The 14,710-nt window shown below is 43.0% G+C and overlaps 1 protein-coding gene across 6 annotated transcripts in view; it reads left to right on the forward strand.

Moving 5' to 3' along the window:
* Positions 1–14,710, forward strand: part of atp2b3b (ATPase plasma membrane Ca2+ transporting 3b) — a 54,217-nt gene that overhangs the window by 33,246 nt on the left and 6,261 nt on the right. For 3 of the 6 annotated variants that reach the window (XM_017438372.3, XM_017438371.3, XM_017438374.3), the window contains 7 exons: positions 1,009–1,096; positions 1,194–1,300; positions 2,530–2,721; positions 3,823–4,036; positions 5,500–5,711; positions 8,366–8,473; positions 9,388–9,570. In XM_017438372.3, coding sequence (XP_017293861.1) covers positions 1,009–1,096; positions 1,194–1,300; positions 2,530–2,721; positions 3,823–4,036; positions 5,500–5,711; positions 8,366–8,473; positions 9,388–9,570 — 1,104 coding nt within the window. Of the gene's footprint in view, positions 1–1,008; positions 1,097–1,193; positions 1,301–2,529; positions 2,722–3,822; positions 4,037–5,499; positions 5,712–8,365; positions 8,474–9,387; positions 9,571–10,439; positions 10,600–14,710 lie in introns of all 6 variants that reach the window. The other 3 variants (XM_017438376.3, XM_017438377.3, XM_037976933.1) reach the window with 2 other exon arrangements.

Here is a 14,710-nt window from a genome sequence, read left to right on the forward strand (position 1 = left end):
AAATGCTCATGAATGTCAGTTTAGAAGCTATCAAAGTTCTCAAATAAAGCACCTTTTGAGAATGTCAATGTTTGTTGGGAATTATCTTACAAAACTAGGAAGGATTTTTGGTTTAGATATTAAAAGTTATGGTTGTTTATTGATTTTAGTAAAAAACAAATCACAACTTTTAGGAAAATGCCCCGCAAAATCCTGGAGGGACTGATTATATGTAAAACTGTTACAGCCTTTTATGTGTTTTCTAAGGTCGACTGACTCCAAACCTTCATCAGTTGTAGATGAACGTCCATTCTTTCCTTTCTGAGAGTTTCTTTAAAATCAGTTTATTGGTTCATCAGATATTTTGCTGAAACTGTATGGAAATGAAAACACCTGCCCGCAGACGGGAGCGAAAGCTGTAATCGCCTCTGGCAGCAGGCGATAATGAGCAGCACTGATTTGGCAAATTAAACTAGAAGGACTAAAGTGATCATTGCACTGCCAGGCTTTTCACAGAAAACAATTAAATAAGAAAAAAAAGCTCCAGTTTTATGGGTTACACGCCCAGTCCTCCAGCTTTTAACCTTTTTTTACAATAACATCCTTTTCCTTTACATATAATTTCAAGAAGACGCCTACTTTGTGTTACAGAACTACAGAGAACTCTGTCCTGAAGTGGTCGTATCATCTGTAGTAAAAAATAAAACGCAACATTTGTGCTGGCAGCGCTTTCATCCAACTCATTTAGCTGTATCATTTGAATTTGAATGCTTAATGGGATAGATAGCTGATTAGTGCTGTGCCTTTGCTTTTCTAAAGAGTGTGAATATAAATTTACGCTGTGTGTAAATTGTAATTATGCAGCCTCTCTGTGTGGCTGGCGTAAGAGTCAGTTTCACTGTTGCTCTTTGATCCTTCTTCCTCCATCACATCCTGTAAAGAGCTCAGGGTTAGCAGCGACGCCGAGCGAAACGGCGCCTCCTCCTCCTCATCGCGCGCTCCATCCTCTCCTCTCTTTCCTCCGCGCAGATCGAGCAGGAGCGCATCGATAAAATCTGGCCCAAGCTGCGCGTGCTGGCCCGATCCTCGCCGACCGACAAGCACACGCTGGTTAAAGGTGAGGCTCGCCCCCTCCCCGCCACTGAAACGCAGACACCTGAAATTTTACACACGTGCACGCCCGAGCCGGTTTGTTCCTTCCTGCGTGCGTCCAGGCATCATCGACAGCAGCATCGTGGAGCAGAGGCAGGTTGTCGCAGTAACGGGAGACGGGACTAATGACGGGCCGGCTTTGAAGAAGGCTGATGTGGGCTTTGCCATGGTAACCTGATATATTATTCACCTTTAATGTTTATGTGCTTTTAAAGGCCTCCTCAGGCTGCATTCGTCTTGTGTTTTTGACAAAAACTTAAAAAAAAAAGATCTGAGAGCCGCGGCTCTGGAGCTGCATGTGGCTTTTTGTAGCTTTGATCAACACATAATAAGAAAATATAACAAATCCTATAATTGTTGTGGCAATCAGAAAGGCTAGTTTTATTATTTATTTAGATGTTTTCTATATTTGCACAACATTTCATAGCTTTTTGTTGCTCTTAGCTTATGCTAGCCTTTTGCTACTTTTAGCTTTTACCTAGCATGTTGCTACTTTTAAGTAGCGCTTTGCTGTTTTAGCTAGTGTTTTGTTATTTTTAGCAAGAGTTTTGCTAATTTTGTTAGAGTTTTACTACTTTTCTTACTTTAAGCTAACATTTATTTACTTTTGGCTTTTAGCTAGCATTTTGTTTCTTTTACTTTTAAGGTAGCGTTTTGTCCTTTTAGCTTTTAGCTGTTTTTTTGGTGTCCACTCAGAGTTCCCTCTGTATTTTAGCAGAAAATATTATTTTTTGTAGCTTTGATCAACACATAATTAGAAAATATAACAAATCTTATAATTGTTGTGGCAATCAGAAAGGCTAGTTTTATTATTTATTTAGTTTTTTTTTTTATATTTGCACAATATTTCCAAAAACAGAATAAAAATAACGATCCAAGGCATCGTTTTTATGTCCACTCTTTATGTCGTTAGGCTGCAAAAAAATGTGGTTTAATAATTTTAATGACAAATATTTATAATATTATTGTTTCATAGTAAAGAAAACCTCCATCAACTTGTCATTTCCTAAAAAGACAGGAAACGTGGACCTGAAACAACTTTTTTAAGACTCAAAACTACCTCTTTTTTTTTCAAACATTGGTACAATTTCTTAGTTTAAACATTTGACATGTTAACTGTGTTCCACTGGGAATAAAATACGGGTTTATGAGATTTGCAAACCTTTGCATTCTGTTTTTATTTCCATTTTACACGCCCAGTTAAAATGTCGACTTTATCTGCAAAGGAAAGAGTTTTGAATACTTTAAATTTTGCTCTTACTCACAAGTGGCAGCGCTTCGAGGCAGAACAACACGATATTGAGCCAGTCGCCCTCCGAAGTGATTTGGACGCTCGAACGCTCACATGAATCATGTCATGAGTCGTCTCCCCCCTCGCTCCGTCTCAATCTCTGCCAGGGTATCGCGGGGACAGACGTGGCTAAAGAGGCGTCCGACATCATCCTGACTGATGACAACTTCAGCAGCATCGTCAAGGCGGTGATGTGGGGACGAAATGTCTACGATAGCATCTCCAAGTTCCTGCAGTTCCAGCTCACAGTCAACGTCGTGGCTGTCATCGTGGCCTTCACCGGGGCCTGCATCACTCAGGTGGACAAAAGCACACGCATGCTGACACTTGTGTGTCCCTGTTCACACACACACACACACACACTGCGGACACGCAGACGTCACTTCTGAAAGCGTCACTCACCTCACATCGGATGAGACAGAGGAAATACTAAAATGCTTTTATTGCATTTTTAGAACTAGCTTATGTAAGCAGCAATGTCCTGACACTTCCAGAGATTCACTTTCACATAAACACATCAGGAATAGAATAGTTTATTTGCCAAACATTGTGGTTTGGCGCCTTATTGATCTTTGAGCAATCCCTCCAGGATTTCGCGGGCATTTTTTGTGATTGTTGCGGCTAAAATGCCTGATTTCGCGGGGCATTTTCCTAAAAGTTGCAATTTCTTTTTTACTAAAATCAATAAACAACCATAACTTTTAATATATAAACCGAAAATCCTTCCTAGTTTTGTAAGATAATTCCCAACAAACATTGACATTCTCAAAAGCTGCTTTATTTGAGAACTTTGATAGCTTCTAAACTGACATTCATGAGCATTTCTGGATTGTCCCTGGTCTGCAGCTCTCCTCACATGTTTTGCAGACACAAAGTGTTTGTCGATGCGTTTATGTTCCATGATTACACTGCAGGACGTGCAAAACAGCTGCAGCTGGGGAGGAAACTGGTTTGCTGAAATCTTTGTGGGCAAATGTGAAGCATTAGCGCACATTTTGGCTTCGGTCGCTGCTCCTGCACGCTCCCGGCTTTCTGATGTTAACAGGAAGTGACGTCACGTGTCTTCTTCCTGAGTTATTTGGGGTTATTTTGTATTCCACGCTACACAAACCCACAAAGAAGAGACTAGACCGCAGAAAACAATAAATATTGGGTTAAAGTTGCAGGAAAGTTGCAGTGTTTTGGGCAAAGTTGCAAAAAGTTGCGATTTCGCGGGGTTTGCTTGACTTTGCGTTAATAGTTGCGATCGCAACATCGCAAATTCCTGGAGGGTCTGTTTGAGGTGTCTGTGATGGTTATTTTAAAGATAATTACTGATATTAAACAGATTTTCCACTGATCAGTGAGAAGCCGGCCTCATTCCAACAGTGTTTCTGACTCGGTGGCTCGTGTCTCTGCAGGATTCTCCACTGAAGGCGGTCCAGATGCTGTGGGTGAATCTGATTATGGACACGTTTGCGTCTCTCGCCCTGGCCACCGAGCCGCCCACGGAAGCCCTCCTGCTGAGAAAGCCCTACGGCCGGAACAACCCGCTCATCTCGCTGACCATGATGAAGAACATCCTGGGCCATGGCGTGTACCAGCTGATCATCATCTTCACCCTCCTCTTCATAGGTCTGTGTGAAGACCTGCAGCAGTTAAATAATGCTGAGTCAGCGTTCCCTCATTGTTTTATATGTATTTAATCTAACTTCCTCTGCAGACTCTGTTGTTGAAATCATTCAAATATCAGAAACATTCAGCTCATTTAGGAAATAAGTGCTTTGATTTTATTTATTTTTTTAAACATTTAGCTTTTTTTACAAATATTTTTCTAACAGAAAGACTTTTCTCTTTAAAATAAGCTTCAGGATACTTGTTCTGTTTTTGCCTTTCTAAGCTGCTTTTAGCTTCTAGCTAACCTTTTGCTACTTTTAAGTAGCACTTTGCTGTTTTAGCTCGTGTTTTGCAATTTTTAGCATTTGCATTTAGCTAACATTTCGCTACTTTTAGCTTGTAACTTACACTTTGTTACTTTATAGCTAGAGTTTTGCTAATTTTGTTAGAGTTTTACTGCTTTTCTTACTTTAAGCTAACATTTATTTACTTTTGGCTTTTAGCTAGCATTTTGTCCTTTTAGCTTTTAGCTGTTTTTTTGGTGTCCACTGAGTTCCCTCTGTATTTTAGCAGAAAATATAAAACTAAATCTGACGCTTCAAACCGTCTCCTGAAGGTTGTCCTGGAATGACCGAAGGTTGGACAGGCTGTCCACATGTCCTCTTACCCCCGAGGTCCCGAACTAAAAAAGGGTCCAGGCTCAGATTGTTTGTGAAACTGAAAAATAGTGGCAGAAAATAATTCTGCCTTCGACACAGAAATACATCCAGGCAGCAGCGGTCTGACTCACCGGATGTCTGCTGTCGGTAATTGGCCTGGCCACACTCGTTTGAGGACGCACACATGAGCGGCTTCGGGCTTCCTGTTACAGAACCCTCCCGAGGTCCGCCTGAAGAGTCTGCTTCCGACATGCAGCTCAGATTCGACTCACAAACAGAATCACGCCAGCTCCCTGCAGGAAACCTGCTTGTGTATCGACGAGGTGTCGCGTTGGCAAAACATAGAAACAGATCAGAACATTTTAACCTCCTACAGAAAAAAAGAGAAGTGCACAACAGTTGCTGTAAAATATTTGATCCACTCTTCATTTTTGTTAAAGTGATTTCTGAAGCTCTTTGGACGTTTAGCTGCTTCGTGACTTCAGTCCAGTCCTGGACAGCTGAGCTCTTCGAAAGTCTGAGAAAACTGGGACAGCAGAGGACAAAGAAGATGTGTCAGACCTAAAAAAACAAACAAAAGATAAAAAAAACTACCTACAGGGAATGAGTGGCTTCTAAAAGTTGTCTTTAAAATGTTTAGAAGCTTCGAGAACGACTGATCAGAGCAAAATTTTAAACAATGACAACTGGATCAAGATTTAATCACTGACACAACCCTTGTGTTCGACGACGTGTGACCAAGTGTTCAGATATCTGAGGCGAAACACATTTTTGTAAAAACCGTCTCGTTTTGCTCTCCTTTCCCTGCTCTTCACCCTCCAGGCGAGCGCATGTTTAACATCGACAGCGGCCGCAACGCCCCGCTCCACTCCCCTCCCTCGGAGCATTACACCATCATCTTCAACACCTTCGTCCTCATGCAGCTTTTCAACGAGATCAACGCTCGCAAGATCCACGGGGAGAGGAACGTCTTCGATGGCATATTCGCCAATCCCATCTTCTGCACCATCGTCCTGGGGACCTTCGCTGTGCAGGTCAGGTGCAACGACTTCTTCATGTCTTGCCCTTTAGTGGTGTTTTACATTTATTCATTTATTCAGAGGACATTAGGACACAAAGTGGAAATGCAGGGAAGGAGACGAATCACATGTGACGCTCTTAGAGACTCTTCTCTGTCTGCTCAACATGCAGATTATTAGTAAACAGATTGATTGCTCTGTTGTAAATCTACTAACAGGATATAAGTCAGACCCTCCAGGATCGCAACTATTAACGCAAAATCGCAACTTTTTGCAACTTTGTCCAAAACACCGCAACTTTCCCGCAACTTTAACCCAATATTTATTGTTTCTAAAGTGATTCGCCACCGTTTCTGTGGTCTAGTCTCTTCTTTGTGGGTTTGTGTAGCGTGGAATACAAAATAACCCCAAATAACTCAGGAAGAAGACACGTGACGTCACTTCCTGTTAACATCAGAATGCCGGGAGCGTGCAGGAGCAGCGACCGAAGCCAAAATGTGCGCTAATGCTTCACATTTGCCCACAAAGATTTCAGCAAACCAGTTTCCTCCCCAGCTGCAGCTGTTTTGCACGTCCTGCAGTGTAATCATGGAACATAAACGCATCGACAAACACTTTGTGTCTGCAAAACATGTGAGGAGAGCTGCAGACCAGGGACAATCCAGAAATGCTCATGAATGTCAGTTTAGAAGCTATCAAAGTTCTCAAATAAAGCACCTTTTGGGAATGTCAATATTTGTTGGGAATTATCTTACAAAACTAGGAAGGATTTTTGGTTTATATATTAAAAGTTATGGTTGTTTATTGATTTTAGTAAAAAACAAATCACAACTTTTAGGAAAATGCCCCGCGAAATCAGGCATTTTAGCTGCAACAATCACAAAAAATGCCCGCAAAATCCTGGAGGGACTGATAAGTAATCTCAAGCAACAGATTTATGTGTAAAATGTTTTTTTTTGACAGCTCCCTAAAGCAGGAAAAATAAAAATCCTAATTTTTGCTCTTCAGACAGACGAGCAGCAGCAGCTCAGACTATTCTGTCTCATCTTCCTGGGACAGAAAGATTAAAAGCAGTCCCTCAGGCTGAAAAATGCCAAAAATGAGTCTTTAAAACGTTACTTCTGAAGGATCGTTGTTTGAACTTATTCGTGGTGAACAGAGAGAAAACTAAAACAACGGAGCAGCGAACTGAGTACACAAAAACGCAACAAAAGAAAGCAAACAAAGAGATATTTTTCAAAGCTGACAGAATTACAGTCTGGTTTTAAAAAAGGTTCAGAAAGTTTAAGACTGGAAGCAGAGAGGTGAAAGAGAACGACTCAGCTGGTAGGAAGGATCATATTTGACGCCCTCACTCAGGTCTATCTGCTGAGCCTCGTTCCTGGTGTAAATTGTCACGCTGCCGTTAAAAACGGCTGCAGATTCGCTTCAGTCTGATAAATTCCTTTAAATGTGAGATAATCTGAGTGTTGAAGTATTCAAAGTATTCAAAAGTACATGCATTTAAAAGTACTTAAGTATTCAAAAATACACATTAAATGTTCTAATATCAGTAATTTTGCAGAAACTTGTAACTTTCAGAAACCGCCTGATGTATCGACGCGTAGAAACGCTCTGCTGCAACTTCTACACCACCTGGAAAGAACTTCAGCATAAAAATGCAACAAAAAAAAAGGATTTTTTGTCTAAAAACACCAAAACAGAGTCTTGATTCTCCTCACACTTTCACTATGGAGCCGAGGTTTAAGGTTGAATCTGTTACCACGAAGTAACGACCAGCTTCCTGGAAATGTAGTGCAGTGAAAGTTATAAGTTCCCCCCCAAAAAATGACTCAAGTAAAGTAAAGATTCTCAAAAAATGTACTTAAGTACAGTAATCAAGTAAATGTACTCCGTTACTGTCCACCACTGGTTATCAGTAACAGGAGGTTTGTGTGAAAACGACACAGCATTTCTTAAAGGATCGCATATCACCCGCCACCTTTCACGCCAAACGCTTTGCGTGATTTGTTAGCTCTCAGCGTGCCTGTCAGGGATGAGTCTCAGCTACTACCACACCAAATTTAAAGTCTCTATCTGCACGACCGGCCGAGTTAGAGACATTTTTATGTTTGCGACGTGGATTAGCCGAGGTGGCCATCTTGAACTGAAGAGTTAAGAAGTTGTAGACGTGCTTCCGATGATCACCTTCTGAAAGCTTCATTAGGATTCATCCACTGGTTTGTGAGATATTTTGCTAACAGACAATAAATCGCTTATTTTCTGGGTTTGGTTACGCAGGCAGAGATTTAAAAGGATAATTTAGTCAAACTTTGAAGTGATGTTTTGTCAATAATCAGTAACTTATCAGCCAAAGAAGAGCCATTTTTTAATTGTTTTTCAGGCTTTTAAAACAACTCTTTCACAGAAGCGTCACACTGGTGTGAAAGAACGCTACATCAGCTGTTATTAAACGCGCACGTTTCAGTTTCGTTGTTTTCTCGACCAATCGGCGTAGACGGTTCGAGCTGAGATGAGTAAACTTCTCGCAGCCCTCGCTGTGATAATTCGATAATTATTTTTACAGCACCAACTCTGAGGGGGGTAATGATGCAGCGCTGCTCTTTTTCTTTTTTTTTTCTCCCCTCCTTCACGCTTTGTTTGCTCGTTTGGCTGCTCTTCTTCTGCAGATTGTGATCGTGCAGTGGGGAGGAAAACCCTTCAGCTGCGCCCCTCTCAACGTGGAGCAGTGGCTCTGGTGTCTGTTTGTGGGCGTCGGAGAGCTTCTCTGGGGGCAGGTGAGCAGCTCCTCGGCCAGTCAGCGTCGGCCCGTTTTCACCTGTTTTCACCTCCAAGAATCCTCTCAGATCGCTGCCATCTTTGATGCAAGATGAGGCGGATTCTTCAGAGCAAGAAAACATATTCAGTTCAAGAGAAAGATGAACAAAACAACCTTATTCATTATTCTGAGCTCTTTTTCTCCCAAGCATTCAAAAAGATTTAGTACAAAAACATTTTCAGTGAGAATGTGACAATTAAACAAAAAATATTCAACAAGCAGTTTGATTAATGCAGCCGTATGTTTCGTTTACAGAAGCTTTACATGAAAAATGTTTAAATATAAACAGGTGTGTCATTTAAAAAACTGAATTAAAAGCCAAAAAACTTAAACCTAAAGCTAATTTTTGCTTCTCATAATCCTGACCGTGTATTTATTTCTATAAACTTTGATTCGTTTTAAAAGCGTCTCTTATAAAGATGGAAACACAAGAATTAGGTCGAAGTTTTCCTTCCTAAGAACAACGGTTCAGTAAACCTTTAAATGTAGAGGTTTGTGTTTATTTAGGATATTTGTTTCACTTTTCTTTTATGATGTTTGATACTCCGGATGCACCGATACCAATAACAGGTCACCTCTCAGCTGAGCAGTCAGGCGATACAGGAGGGGCAGCCATGTTTTTTTATTTAATTTTTTTATTTAAAAGTCACAAGAATCAGAAGCAGCCTCCATGTGGAGTGATGGTGACATCGGCTTCAGTCTGACTGTGCAGACGAGGATCCTGGGAAAATACGGATCTGAGCACGAGCTTCCCGACACGTTTTCAAAGGATTTCTAAGAAGTGTAATAGAATTTAGAAGTACTCGTATTGATACTCGGTACTCAGATGTAAGTGCTTGTGCTGCTCAGCGTAACAACGGATGTGGCTCACAGGTGATCGCCACGGTGCCAACGGAGCGGCTGCCGTGTCTGAAGGAGGCGGGGCTTGGCCTGGAGCCCGGCGAGGAGGAAGGCGAGGAGCTGGCAGAGGACGAGGAGGAGATCGACTGCGCTGAAAGAGAGCTCCGCCGCGGGCAGATCCTCTGGTTCCGAGGCCTCAACCGTATCCAGACCCAGGTACTGTTTGAAGGTTTCCTGTGCCTCCAACAGGAAGTGACACAAACACGCAGACATCTCAGCCTGAACCTTCACTCGACCATGAAACACGAGCAGTTTGTCTGGGGTGGATGACAGAAAAGCGTAAATTAAAAGCTGTTTCTGGAACGTGACGCTGCCCAGATAAACTGCCAGCATCATGGCCTTTTCATGCTAACTGAAGAGACTTTTGCAAAGAGATGAAGAACTCCTTCTGAACGGTGTAGAGAAGTTTAAGCTCTGTCTGATTTGTTCTTACTCTTCAAAAGTCAGGCTATCTCATCCAGTCTGTGCTGGTTTTTCTGAAACGTGCCAAACATAACGATCCGAGTTTGTTTTTATTTTTTTTTTCTTTCTCCAACACAGCTTACATGTCTGTTCCGCCCAAATCTTCACAAAATGACACGGAAGTGGTACCTTAGACCCACATGAATGCCATAAGAGGAGATAAATGCTGTGATTGTATACGTATATAAATGTGTGTGGAGGCTAATGCTCAGCTTAAAGCTTTTACGTGATTATCTGACTACTTTATGTGGGAATGGACGGTAGACAGCGTCAACATGCGCCTCCTAAGCGCGCCAGGCCAGACTCTCTCCTTAAGTGCCTGTCTTTACAACGTGTGGACAGTTTTTTGTTTGGTCTGAGTGTGCAGACAGCAGTAACTCGTGCACGCACACACACACACACACACACACACAGAGACAGGGATATTCAGGAGGTTATAAAGATCTCTGTCATTTTAATCGCGACAGAAAAGTCGTTTCAGAGGGTCCTAGCCACAAACAAACGCTCGGGCCGGACCTTCGGCCCTCACTGAGTCATGCTGCTGTTTTGTCTCTGTCCTGCAGATGGAGGTAGTGAGCACGTTCAAGCGAAGCGGTTCGTTTCAGGGAGCGGTGAGACGGCGCTCCTCCGTGCTCAGTCAGCTGCACGACGTAAACACTATCTCTACCCCCTCTCACGTAGCTCTCTCCACCGCAACAGCCAATACCAGCCCAGCCCCTGGGAGTGAGTCCGCCGAAAGCATGCACACACATACACACATTTACCTGCACACACACCCATTCACAGACACACACACACTGCTGCACGGCACGTGGACTGCAGTACTTTTACTCTCTATGGTTGTGACCCCTCCGGCTCGCTCGCTGCTCGTGTTTGTGCCTCCTCTGTTTCTTTTCTTTTTCTTTTTCCCTTTTTGAACAGCACCCAGTCCTGACCAGCTGTGTGGTTCTGGTCCAAACCCAGTCTCGGCCTCAGGCCCGAGTCTGTTTTGTTGTTGAATGTCGGTGCAGGAGGCGGCCGGCCGTTCCCTCTCTGCACGCGGTGAAACGTCCGGTTGCTTTGAAAGAACAGCGACTCTGAAAACGGTTCGGGGAGGAAACGGCGGCTCCTCCTGCACTTCTCTGTCTGTGAATGAGGTCAAGCGTGGTTCCCGTGGTTTTTTACTCTGCTCTAACAAGTGCTTTCGTTTCTTTTCTCTAAAAATCAAAACAGTACATTATTGATGTTACAATCACGTGGTTTAAAATGATATATTATATTTCACTGCCACAGAATCCATACTCATCACCAAATGGCTTTCATACGGCTTCTGCAAATTTCTAAACTGTAAACCTTCGAGTATAAAAGCCCCATAATTCACTGCTGTTTCCAAGATTAAAGTTAAGAAACACTTCCTTCCTTCCGTCTTCTTGCTTCCTTCCTCCTCGCTCTCCTTTCTCACTTCTGTCCGGTGCTGCAATGTTGTCAACTGGTTGTTTATGTCACAGTATTTCCAGCTCCGACGTAACAAGTTCGGCCCCCCCGATGTCTCCAAAAACTCCTGATTTCTCTCTCTGTTTTTCTCCATCCTTTCTCTCCATCACAGCTCTTTATTTAGGAAACGATACAGGGTTCCCGTTTGAAGAAATATTCCTTGAAATGTCCTCTAAATGTTCCTCATGTGTGGAGCTGTTGTTTCGTAGAGCTATTTAGATTTTAACGGATCTAAATACAGGCTCTCGTTTAGCATTCTGATAAGATTTATTTAGTAAGTTTTTTCCCCGTTTTTTGTCTTTTACCCCCTTTTTTTAATCTCCTCCCTCATCCTTTTGTCATCCTCCCATGTCCTTACTAGAGTAGCTACCATCCCTCATCTTTTCTCTTGATTTTTTGTACGTCAGTTCTGCGTGTGTCTGTTTGAAAGCGTGCTAAGAAGCAACGTGCATTTGCTGACATATCGGAGAGCCGCAGTCTGACTCGTGTGTGCATGCATGTCTCTGTGTTTGACTGTATTCATTTGCCTTCTCAGTTGCTTATCCTTACCTTTCTTGCTCCTTTCCGTCACCTTCCCCCCTCCCCCCCACCTCATTCCACTCCATGCTGACTTCCTCCCCACCTTTCTCCATCACCTGTAGGTGTAGAAATAGAGAGAGGCTCGAGTCGGCGCTGCTGACAGCCTCGTTATCCATGATTGGAAAAAAGACACATCCTTCACTTCGCCGTTTGACGACGTTTTACCATTTTATTATCGTTCAGAGCTGCAGGATTGGATTGGCTGCCACACCAGATTAAAGTAATAATCAGAGGAGTGGAAGTAAGGATGTAGAGGTCCAGCTCATTGCTTGCTTTTTCAATTCTTTCACCGTAACTTGAGGAGCTCGTTATGTCCAAATGTGGACCGTGACACATTTTTCTTTTCGGCTCGTTCCCTGATGGGAAACCAAATGGATTCAAACAAATAAGGGGGGGGGGATGTGGAGGAGCAAGCACTAACTTTGTGTTTTATGTGACGCAGGTTTGCTTCTCTGAATCACTTCATGCTGAAAAGCAGCCCATGGGCAAATAAAACGCATCATCATTCTTGTTTGTTTCGAGTTAAAACAGTTGATTATACTCAAAGGATACGTCAGAAGACATTTTTGTGTTTTCTTTTTTTTTTTATCAGCAAATCTTTCAGCACTGTGTTGTTTTATTCATGCACAGAAACTTTTAACTGGGCCGAGCGTCTGCAGCCACGCCGGCAGCTCTGAGCGTTCAGTCGTACTAACGCTCATGTCGGCACGCAAACATGCTCGAAACGCCAACAGCCCAGTGCCTAAAATTAATTATCTGCATGCTCTTAGAACGTTGGCTCGTTCATTTCCTCTTAATTAACTTGTTTTCAGCAGATTTCGGTGCTTAGAAACATCGTTAATAATGTAAAAAAAAAATAATTTCCAGAAAAGTTAGGAGTCCTGAAACCCAGAGAGTAAAATTATGATGTAATGCATTTATTTGAACTTTTAATTACCAGATATAAACGATCTGTAGATCCTTTCACAATCATCCGTCACTTGGATGTTTTGCATCATTGTGATTTCTCTGGAAATGAAAGTCAAACAACAAATAAAGACGCCATAACAAGCACCACCATCTTACATTTTTAATGTACAGACGCAGCATAAATTTGTTCAACAATAATAATAAAAACACAACTTGTCTGCATACTGACTTAAAGAAACTTAAAGAAAAAGGGGCTCATTTCTTATTACTCACCTCTCTCCTTGAGCTGCTGCTTGTCCACGGTTAGCGCCATTCATTGCAAAATCTCCAGTACCCAGAATCCTTTGCGGGGTGAACCCTCACATCTGTGGCCTGCTGCCGTACGAAGCTAAGTTCTGGTGTTTCCTGACGAATCTGCATCCAGCTGATTGTAAAAGGTGCAGGGATGATTGGTGGCAGCAGACTGTTTCATGCTTCCGTCTGCCTTGAGTTGCCTTCTGATTCCTGAGTTTATTTGGTCAGGAAAGATTCAGGGACTACAGTGTTTAGGCCTAATTTCAGCTCCTGGGCTCTGTCTTAAACTTTTATTATCATTTTTATTTCCAAACAAAGACTTTTGCCTCAGTTTTTCGCTCCCTGAATGGGATGTGAGTGGCAGAGAGCAGGAAAGTCGAGCCGTTAACCCGCCATCTACCTCACAGCTTCTCCCTGTATTTATGTTGCAGCTCTTCTCATCTTTAGTTGTTTTGCACACAGCAGCCTCTCGACCTTGCAGCGCCTACTTTCTTCCCAAACTTTAACCATCATCGTTTTTCCATCAAGCGCTGCTGAAAAAGCCGGCAGGGAATGAGGGAAAAGGGAAAAGGGGCGGGAGACACAGCAGTGCCCTGACCTCCTGACCCCTCGAGTCACACTGTGGGCGTCATATACTCGAAAGTTTACTTTTCTCCACGGAGACAAAATGCAAACAAGCCAAGCACTGATGAAGTGAGAAAGTAACGTTCTGAAACCTTCTCAGTCTGCATGAGGTGTTTTTCTGTCTGACAGGCTCTTTGGAAAAACAGATAAGCACTGAAGCTACTGCTTGACCGTCTGTCTGTCCGTCTGTCTGTCTGTCTCTCACTTGACACCAGCCAGAGTCATATATAGAGACTCCTCGTAGTTTGACCAGCTCCATTCAGCTGTCTGACCATCCGCCTCCCATCATCACAGTTCGGCGTTGCAGTCGACATTCTTTTGATCTCATCTGGCCAAACGGTCTCTATGTAGGGCTCTGCCTGCCTCTGCCAGTCTGTCTGTCGGTATATTTGCACTGAACTGTCTTTGTTTCTTTCGAGCTCATGCTGCTTCTTTTTTTTCCTCTGTTTGGGTTTGAGGGATGGGTGCATGGAGCTGCTGCGGCAGAGGAATGTGTTTCCTGCACTGCATAACGCACCTGAGTACACTCATGAAACTCACTCTGGTGTGTGTGTGTGTGTGTGTGTAGGAGAGTGGAAGAGAGCATTCGTGACACAGATCTGATTCAGCATGACCCGGCTGCCTCTCTGTGTGCCACAGGGCTGCTTCGCTCCGGCCTTTGAACCAATCACCTTCTGTTTCCAGTAGTCCAACCAATCACACGCTGTTCTGACCTGCTGACTCTCCGGGACGTCACCTTTTATTTATTTATTTTTTTTTTTTTTGTCGTTTTGCAAGATTTAATTTTGATATTCTGCAGAAACTTCTTCATCAGCATCCTCTCTCTGTTCCTGCATGGCCGCGGTGCATTCTGTACGCGTGCATGTGCGTGCGTGGAAACGAAGATGCTGACAGACTGACTCACTGTTTGGCTCGATGTGTTTGAGCCAGCTCTCTTTAACAAACAGCCCCCCCC

Source organism: Kryptolebias marmoratus, linkage group LG8, assembly GCF_001649575.2.
Source record: "Kryptolebias marmoratus isolate JLee-2015 linkage group LG8, ASM164957v2, whole genome shotgun sequence".
NCBI lineage: Eukaryota > Metazoa > Chordata > Actinopteri > Cyprinodontiformes > Rivulidae > Kryptolebias > Kryptolebias marmoratus.